General features: G+C 47.4%; 1 protein-coding gene across 1 annotated transcript in view; it reads right to left on the minus strand.

The window, feature by feature from the left end:
• Positions 1-8,971: 8,971 nt before the first annotated feature.
• The window catches only part of LOC119391811 (cytochrome P450 3A11), an 87,136-nt gene continuing 70,150 nt past the window's right edge, over positions 8,972-25,957 (minus strand). The window contains exons 12-14 of the mRNA XM_049415406.1: positions 12,679-12,822; positions 12,064-12,226; positions 8,972-9,073 (exon numbers count right to left, since the gene is read on the minus strand). Of these exons, the coding sequence (XP_049271363.1) occupies positions 8,972-9,073; positions 12,064-12,226; positions 12,679-12,822 (409 nt within the window). The remainder of the gene's footprint in view (positions 9,074-12,063; positions 12,227-12,678; positions 12,823-25,957) is intronic.

Consider the following 25,957-nt stretch of genomic DNA (forward strand, 5'->3'; position numbering starts at 1 on the left):
TGACAGGGATCGGCGAGCTCTACAGCAGCATACACTGGACCAGCGCTGAGAAGACCCGAGGGGCAAGGCATCCAACAGCCACCAGCGGCAACGTCGAGACGATCCCACAGCAGTCAACTCCGGCGCCGTGGAGGAGATCCAGGAACGACACAGCATTCAGCAAAGGCTGAGCAGGATTTCTTGCGTCTTTCGCAAGTTGGCATGGCAGTTTATGTGTAAAGCACATGGTGAGAACACGCGGGGGTGCTGAAACAATGGAGTTTAATGGAGATGAGGGTACGAGTGTGGCGGAAGTGGACGGAATCGAGAGCCATCAAATAATGGTAGTCTGAATTCTGATAAATCAGCTGAGGCGAGAGTGCTTACTCAGAGGCAAGAATCGATGCAGCAGGCATCTCAGGTTTTGCCGAATTCAAGTGAAACGAGAACGCTCGAACTTGAAATCCAAAAGCTCAACCTCCACATTGAGTACGAAAAGCTATTGCAAATTAGAATGAACGCGGAACGTCTCAATAGCTTGTTGTCCAACTCTGGGTCGGAGACGGGTGATCAGAGGCGACGGTGTTTCGATTCTGTCCAGCAATGTGCAAAAGTGCTGAAAGGGTTTCGCCTGCCGAGTGACGCGGATGTGCCATTATGGTTTGAGGAGGTAGAAAAACTGTTTGCTACTTACCAAGTACCGTATGATAGTCGCGTGCATTGGGTTATACCAGCACTAAGAGAACGAGTTCGTTACCTACTGCGTAACCTCAACACTGAAGAGAGTGCACATTACGAGGCAGTTAAAGCAGCAGTGCTGACGGAACTGAAGCTTTCTCCGGCAGAGTATCTGCTGAGGTTTGAACGAGCGGTAAAGCGGAAGGAAGAGACGTGGGCGCAGTTCGCGTCGCGTGTGAGAACTTATTTCTCATACTACCTTCAAGTGAGAGAGGCCGACACGGTAGAAGTGATGGCCGAACTCATGGTTGCTGACCGTATAAAATCGGGACTCAGTACGGAGGGTCTTGAGTATCTGAGATTAAGGGAAGGCGAGGAATGGCTTAGGCCAACCGAGATCGCTAAAGTGCTCCAAACTTTCGAGCAAGCGAAAGGGAAAGGGCGTGCTTCAAAGCAACCAACTGTAGAAATGGGGCAGAAGCTGGCGACACGAGTAGAGAAAGGGGCTCTGAAGTGCCACCTATGTCACGGCTCAGGCCATTTCGCTAGAGAATGCCCGAAGTCTAGTGATCAGGACAGCAAATGCTAAGAGGCTATCGAGCCAAAGCGGAAGGTACAAAAGGTAACGTTATCCCACGAGACGGAAAATGAAATATCCGATGGAGTACTTAGCGCAAAGGTGAAGTCTCTGAAACACGAGGGTCAAGGCACAAATAAACTGCAGTTAATTCCTGTATCATGTGCAGGTATAGCCGCAGATGCGATTTTGGATACGGGGAGTGAGATAACCGTCATTCGGGAGAGTCTGCTTCCGCGTAGTCTAATAGAGTCGTGTGGCAAGGTGAGATTGGTGTCTGCTTTTGGTAAAACTATCGAGGCAAGGCTAGCTACGTTGCCGGTCAAAATAAATAGCCCGCGAGGGGTTACGGAGCCTCAGAGCGTCGACCTACAGTGCGCGGTAACTGATGAGCTCGTCGAGGGCACAGATTGTTTGTTGACCGAGGAAGATTGGAAACTTTTGTTGAAGGCCAGCAGCCCTCTGGCACCCTGTCGAGCACCGGCCGAGCCAGCTCATGAGGCAGAACAAGCATTAGAGAAACCAAAAGTAGCGGCCTGCAATCTTACCTTGGAGGGAAAAGACGTTTCCGGTGAAGATGCGCAAATTGATGAAGAAAGGGAGGCGTCGTTAGGCCAAAGAGAAGAGTTCCGCAAAGTGCAGTTGGGTGACACTACGCTAAAAAAATGTTGGGATGATGCTCGTAGTGGGAAATCCGGCATGTTCATTTCAGACGGACTATTATACCACTGCGACTCACTAGCAGGCACTCGAGTGAGTCAGCTAGTTGTCCCCAAAGATAAGCGTACTGAGGTAATGCACTTAGCCCATGAGTCACTATGTGGGGGGCACCTAGGGCCAAAGAAAACAAAGGCTCGCATTAGGTATAACTTCTTTTGGCCGGGTATGGCGAAGGAGATATTAGAGCATTGTCGTTCGTGCCATGGATGTCAAATTCGTTCAGACAGGCGTCGCACGGATAGGGTGCCTATAACTCTGCTTACTGGACCCGAACACCCTTTCCAAGTTGTAAATGTAGATGTAATCGGACCCCTGGACACACCGTCAGCGAGAGGGCATAAGTACGCGCTGTGCTTAGTGGACCTTTGCACGAGGTGGCCAGAGTTGGTCCCACTGCGCTCTTTGACAGCTAAGGCAACTTGTGATGCACTGATTGAGATCTTCAGTCGCACAGCCGTTCCGGAGATGATCTGCTCCGATCAAGGCACTAATTTTAAATCTCAGCTCACGCAAACGATGCTGGAGAATCTAGGCTGCACACCAAGATTCTCAACCCCAGAACACCCAGAGAGTAATGGAGTTGTAGAGGGGTAGAATCGAGTACTGAAAAACATGTATCATGTCATTCAGAGAGACTCCAAGAAGTGGGACAAATTGGTCCCAATGGTTTTATGGGCTTATCGGGAAGTTCCCCATGAGGTAACCGGAGTAGCTCCGTTTCGTCTATTGTATGGAAGTAATCCCACGGGACCGCTTCTAATACTGCAGAGGACATGGACGGGAGAAATGCCGGTGCCCGCAACATTGAGAGAAAACCCCGCTACGTATTTACAGCAACTTAAGGAGCAGCTTGAGACTGCCGATAATATTGCTGAGCTAATGAGTGCAACTCATCAGGAGAGTTACGCCAGTGCGTATAATCGCAGCACCAGGCTCAAAGCTTTTAACGTTGGCGACCAAGTTGTGGTTTTCGACAGTGATCGGAATTGTAAGATGTCACCTAAATGGCTAGGCCCATTCACAGTGGTTGGACGTGAGCGCGAACATTCTTACCGTGTTGAAGCATCTGAGGGAAAGGTGAAAACTGTCCACGCCAACAACATTCGACCTTACTATGCAAGGGTCAGTCATATTGGGGTCTTCTTCGATGAGGACCATGATTTTGGGGAGGTGGAATATGCTCCACAACCAACCACTATAAAGCGGGAAGAGCTAGTGCTAACGAGCGAGAAGGTTGCTCACCTTGATGCTGACGCGCAAGCGGAAGTACAGGCGGTGTTCCAAGACATTGCACTCTCTTTGACGGCACCCCGGGTATAGCGAAGGTAGACGAACATAAGATAGAAATAGAACCGGGCCACCAGCCAAAAAAGGTGTTTCCTTATCGGGTGCCGGAACTATTAAAGAAGGAAGTCAGCCGGCAAGTTGACGAACTTTTGACTTCGAAGTTGATCTACCCCACGGAGAGTGAGTTCGCACACCCGGTGGTATGCGTCGGAAAAAAAGATGGGACTATCCGCATGTGTATGGACTACAGGGCTTAAATGCTGTCACCAAAGTGGATGCGTTCCCTATGATGAATCCTCAGGAATTGATTTTCCGAGTAGGCAGAGCGCAGTTCATTACGGTAGTGGACCGTAGGCGCGGGTACTGGCAGGTACCGATGGAAGAGGAGAGTCAAATTCACCGCGTTTGTAACGCATGAGGGTCAGTACGCATGGAAAGTGATGCCTTTCGGGCTAAAAAATTCCGCGGCAACCTTTCAAAGAATGGTGAATAAGCTCTTGTCGCAACATCAAATGTATGCCATGGCATACCTTGATGATATTGCTATTTTTTCTAGCACTTACGAGGAGCACGTAAAGGATATCGACATTATTCTTAATGTCTTAGATAAGGCGGGACTGAAAGCCAGTCCGGAGAAGTGTCAGATTGCGCAATCCCACATACATTACCTGGGGCATATTGTCGGTTCAGGGACACATGCACCAGACCCCGAAAAAATAGCAGCGATTAAGAACCTGGTACCACCGCGCACCAAAAAGCAACTACGCAGCCTGTTAGGACTTTGCGGCTACTATTGCGAGTACGTCCGAGGATACGCAGAGGTGACGAGCCCGCTCACGCTGTTAACAAAGAAAGCGGTACCTAATAAGATACCCTGGCCGGAGGAAGCCCACGCGGCATTTGAGATTCTCAAACAATCTTTGTGCGAGGCCGTGGCGCTTAACACTCCAGAGCCATCTAAGCCCTACTGGCTTTTCACAGACGCATCAGCTAGGGCGGCGGGAGCATGTTTGGCGCAAATGTCAGCCGAGGGGCAAGAGAAGCCTATCGGCTTTGCAAGCCACCGCCTCTCACCGACCCAGATGCGCTGGTCCACCATTGAGAGGGAAGCGTTCGCAATAATATGGGCATTAAAGAAGTTTGACTACTGGCTTTTCGGTGCCATAGTAAACGTCGTTTCCGACCACAATCCGCTGTCGTACCTTACAACTTCGACTCCGCACGGGGCGAAATTGACAAGATGGGCGCTGGCGTTACAGCGATATCATGTGTCAGTACAACATCGGAAGGGCGTATGTAACGGTAATGAAGGGTGTATGTAACAGTAATTAAGGCTCCAGAATAGTTTATGGAAGCCATCAGAATAACAGTGCCATGCCAACTGGGGGGGACGTGAATGTTCCTGCCCACTTGCTGCTGCATTTTGTGGACTGTGGGATTGTGAGTTCAAGAAACAGACACTAGTGATCATGCTGCTTGAAGCAACAATCTTGTGCTTGATTGTTTAGCATGTACTTGTTTACATTTCTTGTATTCTCCAATCTTGTTGTCTTGCAATTGTGTTTAATGTTTGTGTAGACTGTTGTATGGTTACAAAGTCCAGCGACCTAATCGCGGCAGTACTTTATCGTATCGCTGAGCGTAGAACAGCCCAGCGTACTCTTCAGGGGGGACGTGTTAGGATTTGGCCGCTTATAGGTCGATCGTGCAGACGGGATGGCGCGGCACGGTACGTCGTACAAAGCTTCTTTCTCGGCTCTCCCCCTGCCTGGTCTTCCGCTGTGCAATTATCAAGAGAAAGCAAACGGCTTCCTTTGAGCAAGCTTGTCTACCCCGATGGCCAGCATGGGTTGCGGTCAAGCGACCGTTCTCAGAGGTCGGCGGCCCGAACGTGTGGGAAAATGAGGAGGACATCCCCGCCTCTATGCCGTCGCTCGAGGCGACAGTATGCGTGACCACAACAGCGACCGACATGTGCTTTCGCAACAATGCAAGGTCCAATGCGTGGGAGGCAGGGTCACGCAAACGCCTTTTCTTTCCCGGAACCACTTAACGACTGGGCCCGCGGGTTCAACTCGATGACTACGGGAAAATGGCATGAATGCACCTGGGCTAAGATACCGATGTATTTCGACCGTGAGAATCCCTGAGAGCGTGGGAAGGAGAGAGAGAGCCATGATGGGAAAGAGTGCCAAAACGCCTGCCTGCGCTGTAAAGACACTGCTGTCGAGATTAAGGACAGCCCAGTAGGGACTGGCTTAATCTGAGGATAAACAGATTGGATAACAGAAGGTTGAGGCGGACCACCAGTGGCCACCTCCCCTTTTCGTTGTTTAACGCAAGGTACTTAAGACTGGACGGAATTCGTTTCCCTTCAGTTTAGTCTGTAATCACTTAACTGATCGATCAGTAAGACTCCGTACGATGCAACGTTTGTCTGGGCCGTAACCACTTGATGGTCGAACAGTGAGACTCGGTTCTTCGTATGTAGTAACAGTGTTCTAGGCTCTAACTTAAGAGAAGTTAAGTAGAAGAGTAAGATGTTATCATCAGTGTGCTTCGGCAAGATGTACATATGACTAAATATTTCGCTGCAATATACCTTCAAGTTTTTATTACCTCCAACCTGCCTCCTGCTTCATCGACGTCGATCATCTCCTTGACGGGACTTCAATCCACATCAAGGAGAAAACGAACAAGGAAAAACATAACTGTATGATTTACATGCCACTGTCATGGTGCGCTTCCGGCCGTTTTGTTAACGTGATATATACCAAAATTGGTATGGCATGACACGAGTGCGTGATGAACATAAACGACAGGTCATGCATTTATATACCAGAATATGCGTTTCATTGGCATGGTGTACACTAGATTGTGCATGCATGCGTGCATGGCAAACATGCGATATATGGTGGACTAGATGCCATGGTATGAATGATTTCATTTGACTCAAAGACAAACAAGGTGATGTATGCAGGTCTTTGCTGGCTGCTTCGCATTACATCGATTCCCACAGTGTGTGGGATCTGCCGAATTTTTCGAAAATAGCAAGCTGTCATAATGAGATGTATGGCTTTATACACATTCTCGGTATTTGTACAGCGTTGTGTGCGCCTGCGCCCAAGGTGGCCTGCGCCTGTGTCATGGATGGCTTGTCCCGGCGTCGTTATTCTCTCGATACACGAGGCAAGCCAAGTAATCGAAAACGTAACTGTGCATATGCACGGCCGCACCGAGTAGCAGCGCGCGTCATTTCTGAGACGAAGTGAAGGTAGCAAAACTATGTCGCTCCAAAGTCTTAGCGACCTGAAAACTGCGTGCACGGTTGCCTGAGCACGCTCAAAAGTTGCTCAAGACGCGCTGACGAGCCTGGGATCATTACGTCACGCGAAGGCAGCGCCACTTTAATGCATACTACTAACGCAGGCCTATATACACATTATTATGGAGTAATACCTTTTAATATAAAGAAACGAACAATATTTGAATACTAACAAAAAATCGTCAACCGCGTACAGCAATCAACGATAACGTGGTCGTATTCATCGGATCATTCATGTTTTTGCCGCCAGAGGCGCCACAGGTCATTTTTCGCGACTTTCAATTAAGAAATAAGAAATACAAATTCATCTCCCACGAATAAAACAGGGTTGGTTTGAGTCCGCGCGACGGACAATGTTTAGATCACTGTAGTCAACTCATTTCATATTCTGGGCAGTTGTCGGTCCCTTTAAGCCGATCGCTCTGTGTCAATAAGTTGTAATGCTTTCTGTGAATGTGCGACACGTTAGCAATAGATGCAGAATGACTTAGGATGAGGTTAGTTCGTGAGCTTGGTGCCAATCACTTGTCATTACTGATGAGATCTTTACGCTCGAGACAACTGGCCCGCTTGAGAGCGTCGTCAATGATTCATGAAAGTTATTTTTGTTCGGTTAGTGCTTTACGGAGCTGATCACAGTTGCGAGTGAATTCACTGTCGTCCGAACAAATTCTTTTGAAGTGGATCGCATGGCTATAGCGGAAAGTTGTTTCGCGATGATGACATGGCTGCTTTTAAAATGAAGATATCGTTGTAGGTCAGTGGGCTTTCTGTAAATATTCGTCATTAGTTTAACATTGCACAAAAACACAGTGACTTCAAGGAAGTTGATGCTGAATGGTGAATAAGAGTGGGAAAAATAAATCGATGGTTTTGTGTTGTTAAAGTCCATCAGTCCATTTTCAGTCTTTCATCGCAGAACCATCGACTTCCCTTTACCCGCAAGCTCATGTACTGCAGTCAATTGCCATAGTCACCCAGCTACCAGAGCTTCTTTAAAGATGGTAAATAACGTGCAAAGAAATTGCATTTTTTTCTCGCAGAGTGATGTACCATGGTCGTCGTAGGAAAGTTAGTTGCTGCTGTAAGACTGACGAAACATTGTGTTAAAGTATAGCAGCAAGCAGCTACCAGTACTTTATTGCTGTGAGAGAGAGAAAAAAAATACTGATCTATTGTGGGTCGAAACGGAATACTAAGGACGCGTCATGTAGTCATCATTTGTGCAACAATGTCTGGTATTGATGAAAAAGTAAAAAGGAAGGTCGAGTATCTCTGCAGCTTTATTTTGTAAGCGTTCGGTTTTTTACTTAATCATTCATTGCTGCCGAGCCGGCAGTAGCATACCAACGCGGCAGTAGTATTGATCATAGCACAGAAAGCACTTGAAGCTAAAGGCGATTACAATATAATCGTTAGATTATACCGACCGTGTTTACTGTTACCCGGACGTAATGAATGCGTTGTGCTGCATGGTCCGCAGAAATATTCATTTTAAATTAAAAGTACTATTTGTAATGACAACGGAACATTTAAATGAGCTAAAGCGTTAATGTAATATGAGCACATAAAATATGTGCCTGTGTATTCTCCCTACGTCATTACTGGCCCGTACCGGAATTAAGAAAAGCACGAAGTGACACTGTCTCAACGTACGTTCAGCTTGAAAAATGGATCTGCAACCACGCGTTAGTGAGGGTTCTCGGCAGTCTCTTTCTTAATGTCATTCTACGATACACTTTCGGGAAATCTTTAGTACGGCGTCGCCGAAGCAGCTCGTTCTTTATGATACTATTTTTCATGTCGTACAAAATCAGGAGTAGATAGGGTGTCTAACACATAGGCTTACGTAAGAGCAGTTATCGCAGCGAAATAGTTCCCCATTACGCAGGACTATATGCTTCCTATTTATGGTCCATGAAGACAGCAAGCAACATAGGCTTCTGGTATATGATCCCCCAAGCAGGAGCAAAGCTTCCTGTATATGCTCTCTAAAAGCTCAAGTAGAATTCGCTTATATGCACCCTAGGGAGCATATACTCCTGCCCTACGGAACTATATCCCTGCCATAAATACCGTGTTTACTCGAATCTATGCCGGCCCCGATTCTAAGCTGACCCCCGAAATTCGCATGGCCAGAAAAAAAGACCCTTAATCATTGTACTCAAATCTAAGCCGATCCCCCCCCCCCCCACACACACACACACTGGCACATCGTCCTTTCGAAAAAAAAAACCACATCGGCTTACATTCGAGTAAATACGGTAACCAAATACATACAAAGCCGTCGCCAGGGACAACGTAAAGAAAGGCGCCACGTGAAAAATATAAAGAGAGGTATCCACGCAGCTTTCGTTTCACGGAATTCATTTATAAGTCATTCAGAAAATCAGTCTCAAATTCGCTTAATATTTAAACACTTGCGAATCTTGATCATCTCGTCTCCTTATTCCTACTATGATGTCCTTCGCTGTTAGGAAAGCGCTTCTGTGAAATTCCAGGGGAACCTGTGCAAAACAGTAAGGGAAAATGAAGTGAGCTCCAGCACTTTAACCTTGAAATTTATTTGTATTCCCAGTAGCAGTAATCTATATTTTATTTCGTCGCATTGTTGCAAAAGACCGACAGAATAATAAACAAAAACAAAAAAATATGACAATCGTCCGAAGCGTCTCTTACTCACAAAAGCGCATATCACAGATTATTCTTATAACGCGAACTGACGACTACAGGACAAGGAGACACACGAGTCGAGTGTCTCCTAGTCCTAGTCGTCAGTCAGCGCTGTAACGATCATCATGGCATACCAGTAGCCTAAGGCGCCACCCTTCTACGCGTATTACAGACTTCGACATATATGTTTACGGAGCATTTCTGCGCGAAACGCTGTGAAAGGTGAAGGTGTCTCCAGCAGGATAACATAAATTGCACAAAGTCTTCAATAATTTCGAAGAGCATAGAATGATACGGCAAATCAGTTACTTCGGGATCCCGCAGGGAGGCGGAAAGGCTGTGAGCAGGAAAGTGACGACCACCCGCCTGTGGCGCAAAGCCACGATGAAATCCGTACATATTTACCAAAAACAAGAGCTCCCTAGTTTACGAAAGAGTCATCCTCGTCCAGTGTTCCAACCGGGTATCTACGCCATCACATATGGCTTCGCTTGCAGCTTTGGGGTAGAAATAGGTGCATGGCACTTTGCCCTCTGAGAACATATATGCCTGTTCCGTGCTCAGGTATCGCTGTTTGTGTTCTTCGCATAACTGGAACATATACGCATTTAATTTTCAGCCGCCGCGGTAGCGCAGTGGTTACGGTGCCGGGCTCGAGCCGTGATCGAACGACGCGAGTTCGATCACGGCTGTGGCGGTCGCATTTAAATAGAGCCGAAACGGTAGAGGACCGTGTTCTGTGCGATATCCGCACACGTTAAGGAACACCAGGTGGTCGAAATTATCCGCAGTCCTCTAAAAAAGCGCCAGGCCTGCGCGGAAAGCGCAGCACAGTCACAGCGCAAGCTGGAAGAGCGGTATTTCAAGAGCCCGTTATAAACCTTTCTTGGCGCTAGTACCCACTACGCCACGAATCATAATTTTTGTGAAGTAGGGAAGCACCCACTGCGTCATTATTTGTCATTCTGCGGAGAATTTCTAGAGCCCGTTATAAACCTTTCTTGGCGCAAGTACCCACTACGCCACGAATCATAATTTTTGTGAAGTAGGGAAGCACCCACTGCGCCATTATTTGTCATTCTGCGGAGAATCGAACTACCGTCTATAAGGTACACTTTGTTGATGCGACGGCTGATGACGATGAAGAATTATGGCTGAGCCCTTTGTAATGAGTTGGAAGCTTTAAACGACACACTAGTTACGTAATTCGCATTTTGTGACGCCCTGTCGTTATTTCACTCTCCCACCACGCTATATGACATACGTTAACGTGACAAAGATAGAGAGAAAGAACTTCATTGAGACCCTGAGGAAATAGATCGTGGGGGCATTATGGGCTTCCTTGGCAACCAATAGAAGTGCACTTGCGAGGAACCCCCTACGTTATAAATCATCATAATTTTTGTAAAGCAGGGAGATATCCACTATGCCATTTTTCGTCATTCTGCGGAGAACCATGATACCCGCTAAACATCTGTAATGAATTAAGTCCACTTTGTTCATGCTGTGGCTGATAACGATGAAGAATTATGGCAGAGCCTTTTGTAATGGGTTGGAAGCATTCAACAACCCACTCATTGCGCAGTTCACATTGTGTGACGCCTGGTTACAGAATTCGCGTTGTGTGACCCCTGGTTCTTAACTCTTCTCCCACGCTACATTACATATGTTGGTGTGGTTCCTTCCCGTCATGAAGCCTGCATATGGTCTTTGTTCTAAGCAGGTTCAAGCACCGGGATGGTTCTGGCAGACCGTGCGCACAAACGGGTCTTGAACGTCACGAAGGTACAAGAAGCGATTCACAAGCTGTCGCAGAAACAAATGCGACAAACCCAAACCACCGTCATGCACACGTCGAAAAAGATTAGTCCTAGTAGTCTTCTCTCATGTGGAACTCAGTACTGTGGTGGAACATGGAGCAAAGTGCTAAAACGCGTAAAAGGCATGCCTGTGCGTCCGGGGGTTAAAACTTTCTTCTTTAAGCTTCATGCTGATGTCTTGCCAGTTAAGATGTGGTTGTCTGAAAAAGGGTTGTTCGTTCCGTGGGGTGACCAGTGCTTTTTATGTCGCAAACCAGAAACCATTGAGCATGTCTTTCTGGAATGCTGGGACGGGGTGTTCTTCTGGGACGTCCTGCAAAGGACACTAAAGAAAGATTTCCCATTGGACGCACAGGGTATAAGACATTTTATGATCGAAAATGATGATGGATTTCCCTATGATATTACAGCTGTACGTAACGCTGATGTTGATGCTCGGCGAGCCATAGAATACTTTTGTGAGGCGCTGACTTCGTTTCTTGAATTGCAAAAAAATGCAAAAGGATGCACTCGATTGGGCACCTCGCATGGAATTACTGTTGATAACTGAAGCCCTGCAATAAAGAAAAAAAAACCGGGATGGTTCTGAGGTAGAATACTGGGCTCCAACGCAGAGGGCCCAGGTTCGAACCCCGTTCCATCCTAGAATTTTTTTCATATTTCGTTTTTTTTTCTTATTTCGAGCGAAAGCGGTTACAGACACTGGCGGCGGCGGCGACGGACAAACACGGCGCCAAAAACGGTCCTTGCAGTCTCATAACGCCTTTCGCTGTAATACGGCGTCTCTGATAGCCTCAGTCGCTTTGGGACATTAAAGCCTGTAAAGCAACAAGCCAAGTTATGTTCTGAGAGGAACGACAGCCTATGCGGTTGTGTGTGGAGGAGATATTCTTGCGATATTACAAGATCGTGTGAGCACCACGCCCTTAAAGTCAATAATTTGTTCGAAGGCAGTTAGCAGACGTCGCTGTAAGTCATGCGAGCCTCAATGCCCGATTACTCACTTTTGTTTTTGCAGTGCGAACCAAACAAACGTTGCGAATGGTGTGCAGCACGGAGAGCTTTACAGCCTGCAGAGCAAAGCGCATGCCGATGCAGTTGCGCGGACCAGCACCGAAGGGGAGGTAAGTGTAAGGCTGGATGGATGCGGCGTTTTCGTCGTTGAACCTGCAATGACATATTTTCGGGAACTCAATGTAACCCTCAGGGGAATAGCGAGAGCAGCAGCTTAGAAGAGGCAGGAAACAATGTTCAGCCTAATGGTCACTTGTCGCTAGAACCACATCACGAACCACGGGGAAAATAAAAGAGGTAGACGATAAAAAATTCATACTAAATGAAACAGATACTCCAGTGTATTGAATGCATCATCAGGGCGCATTCAGTCTATCGGCACCAAAAGTGCCGGCCGTGGCGTACCTCGCTTTCCCATAGTTCTACTTCCAATTAAAGCGTATATTGTAGCAGCAAGAATTAGAAAACGTGCACAACAATACAAATATGAGCCTCAAAATAACACTGCGGTGTAAATGCAGCCCTTATTTATTATCGTTTCTTAATGGGATACGCGAAACCTTGGATGCCATTTATTTGTACAAGTTCGTGTTTGGGTCACTCACCTTTCCGGGTCAAAGACTGATGGATTGCTGAAATATTGGGGGTCGCGATGCATAGAGTAAATAGGGATTGCAATGGCATCGCCTTTCTTTACTTTTACGCCAGTGTGGCTCAGAACGTAGTCACTGTCTGCGGCTCGCTGAATTCTGCAAAAGGTAATAAATAGGGTATTCAATAAAAGTCTGAATGCCAGCAACGTTCGCATAATAACCGGTTTACGTTGAACATCTGTATAGATAATGGCGGCGTTCAATTGAATTCCTCCTCCTTTTTTTTGCGCCGCATGCGCGTATTTAAAAACAGCCTGCAGAGAAACATCTATCGTATGTAACGTAACATGTTCATCCTGTTATGTCTGGGAGCACTGTGTACGTTAATTTTGCGCAGGCGAACCAACTCGCGAGCCCATGAATTTCTGAAGGAAAAATCAAACAGGGTTTGCTGAGCGATTACATGGTATATGATGACAGTTTTTCGTCTGCTGCTTATTTTTTAGTGAAGCCGAATATTTGCTATCACTGAGATGACAAGCACAATTTGCTGAAAAAAGTGGGTCAGGTTTATCTCTTCTAAACCTAGTTATCCCGAGCGACAGGTGCGTTTGGCTTGGTTTTGCAGAGCCTATGAAGGGAGTGTTTTAAATGCGAAGCATTTATTTGCGAACCTTTCGCACTTTGAGCGTTTCTATCTACGTATCTACATATCTATTAAAGACGATAGTCTTTCTTGGGGAACTTAAAAGGGCCCTGCAACACCTTTCTTAGTTATATTGGAATAGTCTCATTATTGACGTGTGACTCTTCACGAGTCATATGCCGCAAAAATTTTTCGAATCCGTCAAGTCTAAGTGGTGTTACCAAATTATAGAGATCACGTTCTGCAGCTTTCTCCCTCAACTCAACGTCTCGAGCGCGCGGAAAGCTAGGCAGCGAGTCGAGGGAGGGAGCGCAGAGGAGCGAGACTCCGCCCAAGAGCGCCGGCGGAGTTTTTTTCTTCATTTTTTTCTCTCTGATGTCTGGGCGCAACCACGTGGTCTGTGCCGCCATTTCCGGTCGGCTTGCGTCGTTCTCGTCGAGCGGAGCCGATCGCTCTGTGTATCGCGCGTGCTTGAAAACTGCGCGTCGGTTTGGTAATGTTGGGTGTGCACCTCGAACGCCGTAGTGTTTTCATCGCTCTGCCAACCATGGAGGCAAATCTGCGCGCTCGTTTGGAACGAATGACAGCTGAGATAGGTTTCGGCCCATACTCCGATACACCGCCTCGTAAGACGGCACTGGCAGACGACCCTGAAGCGCCGCCATTACCGAACGCCAGCATTGTTAACGGAGACACGCTGCGCCCCTGCCTCGGTCGGTCGTGAGAACGTGCCGACGATGCAGTTCTCAGCTGACGAGGCAACACTCGAACGGTTGCCACTCTCAACGGCAACCGGCGATGGTCAAAAGCACAGAAATATTCACGTTTTCGGCACTGCGCATGGCGAAGAAAACGGAACCACGCAACTACGAGCAGACGAGCTGTCGGTGAGACCGGAAGTGCTAATATTAATGTTTGTTCGGTGTTCTTAACGCGGTAACAGAATGTAAACATAGGGTGTGTTCAGATAAGGACAGACCAAGGGGGGTCCCGACTATTTTTTGTTTTGCACGAAATTTTTATATGAGCTGGGAAAATGTCTCTATAGAAAGGAATGAACCTTCGTTTTGCGGAAATTATCACGGATTTCTAGGAAAAAATTCGCGTTTCACAACAGGTGGAAAAAGGCAATTCTGCAACTTTCAGATTTCACAACTTTGGAGGCCTATCACTAAAAACTTAACGCATTATGGACATCAGTGCTAATTTTTCGTAAATCTTCAGCAATAGTACTATCGGCCTACGGAAATTTAAATTTGTGTGACTGACAGTACATTTTTGAAAAATTGCCAAACTTTGATTTTTCAGCGGCTGCCTCTGGCTGACCCCAAATTCAAGGGTCTTTTTTCGCAGTTTTCGCTAAAGCGCTGAAGCTGAAAATATTTCTCGCAAGTCTACGAAAGGTTTTTCGCTAATTAAGCAAAACATTATGCGACTACACTGCATATTTATTCCGTTATAAAATCCCAAAAATGCCATAATTCCAAAACTAGCGAAAATTGCAACATTTTAGGGTCGTTTTAAAAAAAATAATCATCACCGATTTTTATGAAAATGATGGACTATACCCGGCCATGACTGCTAAATATTGTGCTGCAAAAATATGTTGCATTATTTTGTTTGAAGTGAGAAAACTGAGCTAATTTTAATACCCATGTATAGTCTTAACATCAATGTGTGGCGTTCTAATGATAAAATAAATTTAATAGACATATTTAGTTCGTAGCTCGCTTTTTTGGTTTTAATAATGACGATGGACCCAGGTTGTGTCTTTTTGACTGTTTTGAGACACAGAAAAGCTGAGCTTGAATTTTTCAGAGCTCCTCTGTCTGTATCCATACTACGGCACATTGAGGCAGCAGGTACGCGAGAGCGCGTACAGCAAGACCAGAGCGTAACTGAATGCCACCCGCAAGAGAGGGAAACAAAAGTACGTATAACAGCCAAGCACTCCGAGAACCTGTGACGGAGAACACATGACCGTCGTGAAATGCGAGACGCACCGCGGTGCGCCTGCAACGGTCGGACCCAGACAGGAGAGAGCGTTCCCCTCACCCCTGAAAAGCAGTTTTTTGGGTGTAGACCATATGTCAGTCTGGATAGTGAACTCGAACAAAGAAGTCGTGTTGTTTTCTACGTGTGTCAATGATACAGTTTTTTCATCACATTGTAGTTACTCTCGTGTCGTCCTCTATTATTAATAATGAGTTATTTCGTAAGCAGATAAGATAGAGATTGCGGAGTAAGTAAGAAGCCCACTGCAAGCAGCTCTCTTCACGTAAACCCTGGTGTCAAGACATCAGCTGCGATCCGGCTACTGAACTTTCGTTATTGCACTAAGAACTTCATTGGACGCTACCTTCACCCCAAAGTGATTGTACCTTATACTCACTGTAACCTACTGTGTCACCGAGAGACCTCACTGTGGCACAGTTCTGATGGCGAAGTTTCCTGAACGAAATTGCTGCGCCGACTACTTAAAGAGACACAAGCGGAAGATCAGGTTTCAAAGGAATTTCCGCAGTGTCAAAGACTTGGGAAATGACAAGCTAAAGAAAGTGTTGGAAGCTGACACAGCGCTCAGAGTGCATGAATCGCACTTTGTGTGCCAGAATTGCTTTAGGAACTTTAAGGAAGACATTGAGCATATGGAAGAGGAATCCAGTCAGTCCAATGAGGGTTTCCAGACTACAGAGGAAGTTATGGAAAGCATTAAGGCAGTCGTTCGTGCCCCATCAGCAGTGTCGCCACTAAAGCCTCCTCGGAGTGTAAAGAAAGGGAAGGGACTCTCGTACGCAAAGCGCAAGGCAAATGGAATTACTAGAGCAGCTGTAAGAAACATTCGATGCGGAATTCGCACAGCATACGGTATTAAAGGCATTCCATCACAATTCAGTTGCTGCGCCTGTGCCAGCTGGAAAAAAAACCTACACACAGCGTACATCAAGTGCACATCTTTTCGAGAGCGCTGCCGTCTGCTATCCTTGATACATCTGAGCCTAACAATAAAAGAGGTGCAACGCTTCATTCCAGAGGCAACGAAGCACGCGATTCTAAAGGCCAGGAAGATAGCTGCAGAATAAGGTTTGTGGAGCCTTTTGGAGCCGTACTGCAGAGAAAAATTGAGTGAAGCAGACACCAACAAAATCCTTGAATACTACACAAAAGATGAGCTGGACTGTTCAAGACAGAGTCCAAACAAGAAAGATGTGGTGCGCGTGCGCATCGATGGAAAAGCCGAATTCATTTCGAAGCGTTTCATGACGCGGTCGCTACGAGAGACATACTCAGTCTACAAACTTGCTAATCCGCTGTCAGCGGTTGGTCTGACAAAATTCATATCTTTGCGCCCAGAATAGGTCAAATGCTCACAGCATCGGGAAGGGTGTGTATGGGCATATTGTGCAAATTTCGAACTATGCCTTATTAGGATCAAAAATGCGTCGGGGTCTTTGATGTCGACTGATGATGTGCAGGCGCTCTGTGTGTGCACGCAGCCTAGCACCAAATGCTTCTTAGGCGAGTGCAAACAATGTCCTGTGAAGCATGGTCTCAGCCTGGGAACTCTTGGCATAGCACCGGACGAAGAAATTGTATTTGCTACTTAATTGGGAATCAGGTGAACTAATAAAGAAGACCATGATGCCTCCAGCATTCCTAAAGGAATTTCAAAATGTGACCATAAAATGGATCCCTCATAACTACCTCACGCGCACGCAAGCAAATGCCATACACGAGGAAAAACAGTGTTGTGAAAAGGGTTCCATTGTTTTCCACTTTGACTTTGCCGAAAATTGGTCCATCGTACTCCCAGATGAAGTACAACTTTACCATTGGCAAAGTACGCAAGTTAGCATCTTTACTTGCGTTGTATCGACAAGAAAGTCGACATGGAACTACGCAATAATTAGCGATGTCGTTTGCCACGACTCTGCACATGCTTGCTAGGCCCTGAGAAAAATCAAGGATCACATTGAAGATTATGCTCCAATTTACACGAAACTAACACTTGTGAGTGATGGAGCAGCTGCCCATTTTAAGAAGCGCTTCCAACTGCACGAATTGCAATGCAGTCAGCTTCTGACAACCAAGTGGCTTTTTTCGACAACGGGGCACGGCAAAAATGCCTGCGACGGCGTCGGTGGCCTTGTGAAACACCAAGCCACACTACATAACCTGCGTTCACCCGCCACCGAGGTCATTCAGTGCGCAAGTGATTTTGTTACTATTGTAGCCAGTAAACTTAAAAAGGTTTTCTTACTGCATACGGAGAAGAATGAAGTGGAAGCCTTCAGAGAACTGAAGAAGAAGGAATGGAAACTTGCCAGACGGGTTCAAGGTATTCAGGCAACCCACATGTGCAAACACATGAAATCGGACCAAGGGAATTTCCTGTACGTAGCGCGGTGCGCAGTCACAGAGTGGAAGGAGTTGTGAATCTGCAGTGTGCAAAATTTGATTGCCCGAATGGATATTACTCATTCTAGGTGACGTGAATAAACTATTTAATGTGCAACATGAACGTGCTTCTTGTAGATTCATAACTCCCTCATTCCCACCATCTCAACCCGTTTCTGCGAATGATAAATTCGTCGAAACATTAAGACCGCAACGGTCTTAATATTCCCATACAATGGTAATGCTCGAGCCACCTGTACATTATTGTAACCAACTCTAGTCCATAAATTTCGTTGCTTGATGGAAGAAAATCAGGGTAAGTACGCAGTTGAAGATGGTAACACGAAGGCTTTTATTATTAATAAAGTATAAGAAGATATTTTTGCAGGATTTTCATCAAAATATGGCCCTCAAGTAGTCTTAGGGCAAGTTATAATCATTTTCCTTAAAGAAACAAACGCGAACCTCACATTTCGGGCCCCCTTTCTCTACCACCCAGCAGCGAGCAATTGGGTCTAGGCACACTAACGCAACAATAACATTTTCCCGTACTGTTAGGGAAATACTAGTTAAATCTCTTTTGCGTTAGACACGTGGTATGATGTGAACTAAAATGGTTGACGTGCAGAAAGATTTGCACTCTACACCACGAGCTTTCATTTGTACGCGCTCTCGGGCGCCGGCTGCCTCAATGTACTGGTAGGGACACAGACAGAGGAGCTCTGAAAATTCAAGCTCAGCTTTTCTGTGACTCAAAACGGTCAAAAAGACACAAGCTGGGTCAATCGTCATTATTAAAACCAGAAAAGCGAGCTACGAACTAAATATGTCTATTAAATTTATTTTATTATAAGAACGCCACACATTGATGTTAAGACCATACATGGGTATTAAAATAAGCTCAATTTTCTCACTTAAAACAAAATAATGCAACATATTTTTGCAGCACAATATTTAGCAGTCATGACCGGGTATAGTTCATCATTTTCATAAAAATCGGTGATGATTATTTTTTTTAAAACGACCCTAAAATGTTGCAATTTTCGCTAGTTTTGGAATTATGGCATTTTTGGGATTTTATAACGAAATAAATATGCAGTGTAGTCGCATAACTTTTTGTTTAATTAGCGAAAAACCTTTCATAGACTTGTGAGAAACATTTTCAGCTTCAGCGCTTTAGCGAAAACTGCGAAAAAAGACCCTTGAATTCGGGGTCAGCCAGAGGCAGCCGCTCAAAAATCAAAGTTTGGCAATTTTGCAAAAATGTACTGTCAGTCACACAAATTTAAATTTCCGTAGGCCGATAGTACTATTGCTGAAGATTTACGAAAAATTAACACTAATGTCCACAATGTGTTAAGTTTTTAGTGATAGGCATCCAAAGTTGTGAAATCTGAAAGTTGCAGAATTGCCTTTTTCCACCTGTTGTGAAACGCGAATTTTTTCCTAGAAATCCGTGATAATTTCCGCAAAACGAAGGTTCATTCCTTTCTATAGAGACATTTGCCCAGCTCATATAAAAATTTCGTGCAAAACGAAAAATACTCGGGACCCCCCTTGGTCTGTCCTTATCTGAACACACCCCATACATATTATCTACTTATTGAACTCAAAATTAACAACGAAAGTAATAATGAGGGTGTTATTGTGATTATAACATCAGCCAATGGGGGAACTGTCGACAATCGCGTCATATTTTGCGGACTAATACATCATTTGTCGACAGAAGAGGGAGCGATTTTCAGCTGACTTTGAGAATTTATTGTAAATTTCAGGCCGTGCGCATCGCTATAATTTGGCTCGCGTGTTCTCGGGAGCCTCGACTACCGATCGGCAGCGCTTTTTGAGCATGCTCGAAAAGTGTTGCAGGGCCCCCTTTAAACGCAGAAATTTTGGTCTGTCTTTCTGTCTTTCTGTTTGTCGGCACGTCACCCGATTCAGCCAACCGGTTAAAGTTGAACCACTTGCTTACCGCCCACCCATATTGAACTGGTACGGCTGTTCATACTTGTGAACGTTGTCGATCAAAAAGTAAATATTACGCATATCTGAGGCGTAACATCATTAGGTAAGTATTAGGTGGTGCGTTCCTTTAATGCAAAATACAGACATACGCAATTTTAAAGACCTTGATAGTATGCGTTTAACGTTGAGACAGTAACGCGTTTATTAAAAGATTGCCACAGCTGAAGCGATCAGCGGTCCAAGCCGAGCAAGCGCGAGCGCCAACAACAACCGTCTTCGTCTTCTTTCGCAGGCGTTCTTGTCTGCGCCCTACCATGTTACAAATCACTCCCCCGCGGAAAAGGAGCCATCCTGGCGACCCAAGGAACAGGTACAACTGGTGGGTGATAATGCGGCTTCAGTCGATCGACGTGAACAGTCTCGCGGCCGCGACGATGGCGGTCCGTAGATGAATGAATAGGCTCAGTCATATAGTTAACTGGGGATGCTGGACGTAGGACGCGGTAGGGGCCTTCGTACTTAGGCAGTAGCTTTGTGGAAAGACCAGGAGCGAAGGAGGGAACGCGAAGCCACACCAACGTTCCAGGCGAATACGACTGAGGAGGCAGGTTTTCGTCGTGACGGTCCTTCTGGCCCTACTCGCCCTACAATGTTACAACCCTAGTTTCTTAAGGTGCGCTGAAAATGCGACTGCGCTGAAACTTGTCTTCCTCCGTGCCCTCTGCACAAGCTCATGTTGTGTTTCGGTTTCGGTTCAGTATTTCATTGTACGAATGACAGGGGGCGCCGCTCTGGCATTCCTGTTTTACCCAGGCGACGTGTAAGTAAGAGAGTTTGTGGAGAGTACTCGTTGAGTGCGCACGTTTCTTCTCCTTCGGCGCATCGCGCCAAACAGCGTGTTCGGGCTGGCCGGCGTCGCCACCGGTCGCGTTGGTCACCGCCGGTCTTCGCCTGTCGCTGCGCCGGGACTACCAGCCCGCAACACAGCACTCATGTTTCCCGACGTATTGCTAGATGGCGTCCATACCTCACGCAGCGCCTCTTCTATCGTCTTTAGACGACATTTCGACGACGTCCGCACTCAACGAGTACTCTCCACAAGCTCTCTTACTTACACGTCGCCTGGGTAAAACAGGAAATGCCAGAGGGGCGCCCCCTGTCGTTCGTACAATGCAATACTCATCCGAAACCGAAACACAACATCAGCTTCTGCAGAGGGCACGGAGGAAGACAAGTTTCAGCGCAGTCGCATTTTCAGCGCACCTTAAGAAACTAGGGTTGTAACATTGTAGGGCGAGTAGGACCAGAAGGACCGTCACGACGAAAACCTGCCTCTTCAGTCGTATTCGCCTGGAACGTTGGTGTGGCTTCGCGTTCCCTCCTCCGCTCCTGGCCTTTCCACAAAGCTACTGCCTAAGTACGAAGGCCCCTACCGCGTCCTACGTGAAGCATCCCCAGTTAACTATATGATTGAGCCTGTTCAATCATCTACGGACCGCCGTCGTCGCGGCCGCGAGACTGTTCACGTCGATTGACTGAAGCCGCATTATGACCCACCAGTTGTACCTGTTCCTTAGGTCGCCAGGATGGCTCCTTTTCCGCGGGGGAGTGATTTGTAACATGGCAGGGCGCAGACAAGAACGCCTGCGAAAGAAGAAGACGATGACGGTTGTTGTTGGCGCTCGCGCTTGCTCGGCTTGGACTGCTGATCGCTTCAGCTGTGACAATCTTTTAATAAACACGTTACTGTCTCAACGTTAAACGCATACCATCAAGGTCTTTAAAACTGCGTATCTATGTATTATCTGTTAAAGGAACACACCGCCTAATACTTACCTAGTGATGTTGCGCCTCAGATATGCGTAATGTTTGCTTTTTGATCAACAATGTACACAAGTATGAACCTAGTCTGCCGTTCACGATGGCTGGCCCTTGGGCAAGTGGCCGAGTGGCTGAATCGAGGGACGTGCCGACAAACAGAAAGACAGACAGAAGGACAGAAGGACGCCACAAACAAAAAGCCCCCGCAGCAATTAGAAGGCGTGCAAAGCGCCGACGTACGACGTGCCGACAAAGAGGAAGACGAAGACAGTGTGATCCTGTTGACGTCCCTGCGTGTTCCACGTCAGGGACGTCCACCTCAACAAGCCATGGCGCCTTCAACGTCGTGGACGCCTTCGAAGGCCCAAGCCTTCGATGTTGTTGTCCCTGCGGGGACTAGTCCGGAGACCGTCGTCGATGCGACGGCCTCAATAGTTGGCCTCTCCGAGGTACACTGTGTTCAGCATATGGGAGGCATGAACTTCCAAGTCACCGTCAAGAGCATGGCTTCCATGACTCTGATCGTCGACGCTGGCTACCTGACCATCGGTGGCGAGCGTATACCCGTCGTTCCTGTTGGCCCGCAGGTAACTAACGTCGCCTGCCTATTCCTGCCGTCCTTCGTCCCCAACGATGTCCTCGTCCAGGCTCTGTCCCCATACGGCAAGGTGCTATCTGTAAACGCAGGCTTCATGAGCGCACGACGCGGAGTCCTTACAGGCACACGTTTTGTTCGGATGGAAATGAGCACCACGAATCCCGTCCCCAACTACCTTAGAGTTTCTGGTCATCGAGTCACTTTTGACTACCGCGGCCTACAACGTGTTTGTCGTCGGTGTGGCTCCAGTGGCCATTATTGTGCACAGTGCGCAGCACCGTTCTGTGGTCGCTGTGGTGTCCATGGGCACGAAAGCGAAGGTTGCGACCGCCCGTGCCGACGTTGTGGAGATGGTCACCCCACTACCGTCTGCCCAGTGCGGCGTTCGTATTCGGAACAGCTGAACGAGAAACTGGAGCTGCGGACGAAATACTCAGGAATTCACCTTCTGAAGCTATGGTAAACGGAGAAGTGTGTAGCTTGGCCAATCCCAACGCGCCATGTTTGCCAACACAACGAGCCATGTCTGCGCGCGTCTCAAGGCGAGAAGCAAAAGCATGCATGGACCGACGCGCCGGCCCCATCCTCAATTTCAGCGGCTGAGTGCACAGTAGTCTCAGACGTTCCGAAGTGTACGGACGCTGGCGTTTCGTCAGGTGCAGCATTAAAGCCGAATGAGCCAACCACATCGGTTCCTTCAGAAAGTCAGGCTCGCGACTTCCTTGAACAAGTTGCAAGGCGCCATGGGAACTCTTTACTGACGCGCCTCGACAAGCAGCCAACGGTCAAGGTCGTTGGTGGAGACAACGTTGACCCTGCAGCCCTACCGTTATCTGAATCATCGGAAAGCAGCTTCAGCCTTGGAGTAGACAGTAACATTGAGCTCTCCCCTAGCCTAGACGGATGTGATGTGGAGATGCTTGTCCCGCGAGAAGTCAAGCGTGCGCACACGACTGGCGCCAGCTCGGACGGCACCCAGGATAGCCACTCCGAGTCCCAGCAGCCAAAGAAACCTCGACCCTCTTCTAGAGGGCCGAAGTGTGTTGTGTAGCATGTGCACTGCATGTTCCCTGGACCCCGGGGTGCCGAATTGAACAACACGACCGGGTCAGTAAGGTCACTCTTAACATTTCAATATGGCCGACACCCTGAAAATTATTTCTTTAAATGTGCAAGGGTTCCGTAATCCTGTGAAACAAGCTGAAGTTATCAGTATAGCTCGCGCAGAGCATTGTGATGTTCTGTGTTTACAAGAAACAAATTTTTTTACCATTGGCCACGTTCATGCATTCAAACGCACATTTAACTTGGACTGTTACTTTTCTTTCGCGACATCTCGCTTTAGTGGAGTTGGAATCATTATTTTTAACCGAACTCTCTTGCGAGATCATCACGTTTTCTATGACGGGATAGGTCGTGCTCTGGCTTTTGACTGCGTCCTATCGTCATTCAGGCTACGCATTTTGTGTATCTATGGGCCAGCTCAAGCCGTTATGTCTAACGATCTTTTTCGTGACCTGGACGTGTATTTTCTTGACGGTCGGCATGTCATACTCGCCGGGGATTTTAACTGTGTATTAGACACGCGAGCTGACGTGCAGGGTCCGGGATGGGGTCGATCTGAGTGGAACGCACGCGAGCTGCGTCGCCTGGTCCAGCACTTCTGTTTGATCGATGCGTACAGACTAGTACATGGACCACAATATGCCTGGACTTGGCGGCGTGGTTCATCGTCTAGTAGATTGGATCGCTTCTACGTCCCACGTGCGCTAGCTTCTTGTGTGTCGCGATCTGATGTGATACAATTACCATCATCCCCTGTTTATATTTCTGACCACCGACCAGTAGTGCTCGAGGCTTGCTTTCCCTTTTCTTCCTCAGTGAGACCATGGCGTCTTGACATCCGCGTTCTGCATGACACGCGTTCGCGCTCCAGTTTGTCTAGAGTCTTGCGCGCCTCCCTGTTCGGTTCCGGTCCCGAGTCGTGGGACGCGCTCAAGGTACAGTGTCGTCTACACTGCTCAGTCGAAGGGCGTGCTCTGAGACGCCGTATGTCGGAAAAACTAGCGGACACTGCCACAAAGCTACGCATTGCTCTTCGGGCGGATCGACTAACTCCATTGATGCGCACATGGCAGCGAGAGTTACGGGGACGTTTCCAACGCCTTATTGCCGCATCGTCGTTGTCGGCGGCTGCTTGGCGTTGCAGACGTAATCCATGTGCTCACCCCGAGTTTCTGCGCTTTGCGAGAAACTCGCTTCTCAGACAGTCGTGTCCTTTGGGAACTCAGGCCGCCAGAGCCCTTCCCGCTGCGTTGCCACCCGCGCGTGATCGATCAGTTTTTATAGCTCACTTTGAAAACATGGCTCGTACGACAATGTCAACGCATCATGGTACCGCCGAGACATTCACAATGTTTAGTGGACTGCCTCAGGTTCCACCAGAGGTAGCTGCACAACTTTGTGCAAGTCCGTCAGCTGATGAGGTGAAAGAGGCATTGTCTTCCATGAAGCGCGGTTCGGCTCCTGGGCCGGACGGGTTGCCCGTTGAGTTTTATTTAACCTTTTGGGATGACATTGGTGCCACTTTCACTTCTGTTATTTGCCGTTGCTTCGAGAACTTTGATTTCCCTGATAGCTTTCACGATGGTCGAATTGTGTTAATACCTAAACATGACCCATCGTCTGTTCGCCCAGAGGAATGGAGACCAATTGCGCTTCTCAACGTTGATTACAAAACTTTTGCAGCAGTTGTCACTCGCCGTTTGAGAAGCCTGACGCCTTCCTTAATAGGACATCATCAGGCGAGCTCGATTCTTGGAAGAGAAATTCATAGTCTCTCCTTTGTTACGCGGGATATAATTGCGTACACGTTGGCAAGATCAGCACGTGGACTCTTGGTTTCACTTGATCAAGAAAAGGCATTCGAATCGCCTTGAGCACAGCTACATATTTAGCGTAATGGTGGCGTTTGGCTTCCCGCAAGACTTCGTTGAGCTTCTCAGAAACGCATACAGAAATATACACAGCACGCTGTTTCTTGACGGTTATGGAAGTGCCCCATTTCCTGTTACCCGCGGAGTTCGTCAAGGTTGTCCTCTATCCCCAGTACTTTTTGTACTCAGCCTCGAACCATTCCTGCGCTCCCTACCTAAAGATCCATATATTCGTGGCCTTCCACTGCCTGGTAGTGATACCGTGAAGGTGACAGCTTTCGCTGATGACATCACGTTGTATCTAAAGAACGAGGACAGCTTATCCCGTTGCCTACGGCTTTTTGCTGAGTATGGGTCTATTTCAGGTGCTGCATTAAATTTTTCGAAATGCCGATATTTGTTCATTGGCTCTCCAAATATCTGCCTAAGTCCCTTTTTCGGTCTTCAAAAAAGCGACTCTATTCGCATTCTGGGGCTTAATTATGGCTACTACGTCATATCAGCCTCCGTGTGGGCTTCAGTTCTCGAGAATGTAAAACGACAAGTCCGAGAAGCGCAAGAATACGAATTACCACTGTTGGAAAGAAGGTACTTAGCACAGACTGTATTTTGCGGCCGTGCATGGTACATTTCTCATGTTGTGCAGCCCCCCTTGCGAATAACTAGGTCGTTGCAATCCCTTCTTGGCTCGTTTTTCTGGTCAGGTGGACCTGAGCTGGTTTGCCGAGCTACGCTTGGGCAACCACGTAACAGGGGTAGATTCGCGTTCCCGTCTGTGTCTGTTCGCTGCCGGCTGCTTGCTCTGCGATTCTTGCTTCGTTTGTTACACGGTGATCAGTGCCCCGCGCGCGATCTTGCCTGCTATTTCTTAGGAACTAAGATACGTTATTTGTTACCGGGAGCGCGGCTTACCTTTTTACTCCACGG

This window comes from Rhipicephalus sanguineus, chromosome 4, assembly GCF_013339695.2.
Source record: "Rhipicephalus sanguineus isolate Rsan-2018 chromosome 4, BIME_Rsan_1.4, whole genome shotgun sequence".
NCBI lineage: Eukaryota > Metazoa > Arthropoda > Arachnida > Ixodida > Ixodidae > Rhipicephalus > Rhipicephalus sanguineus.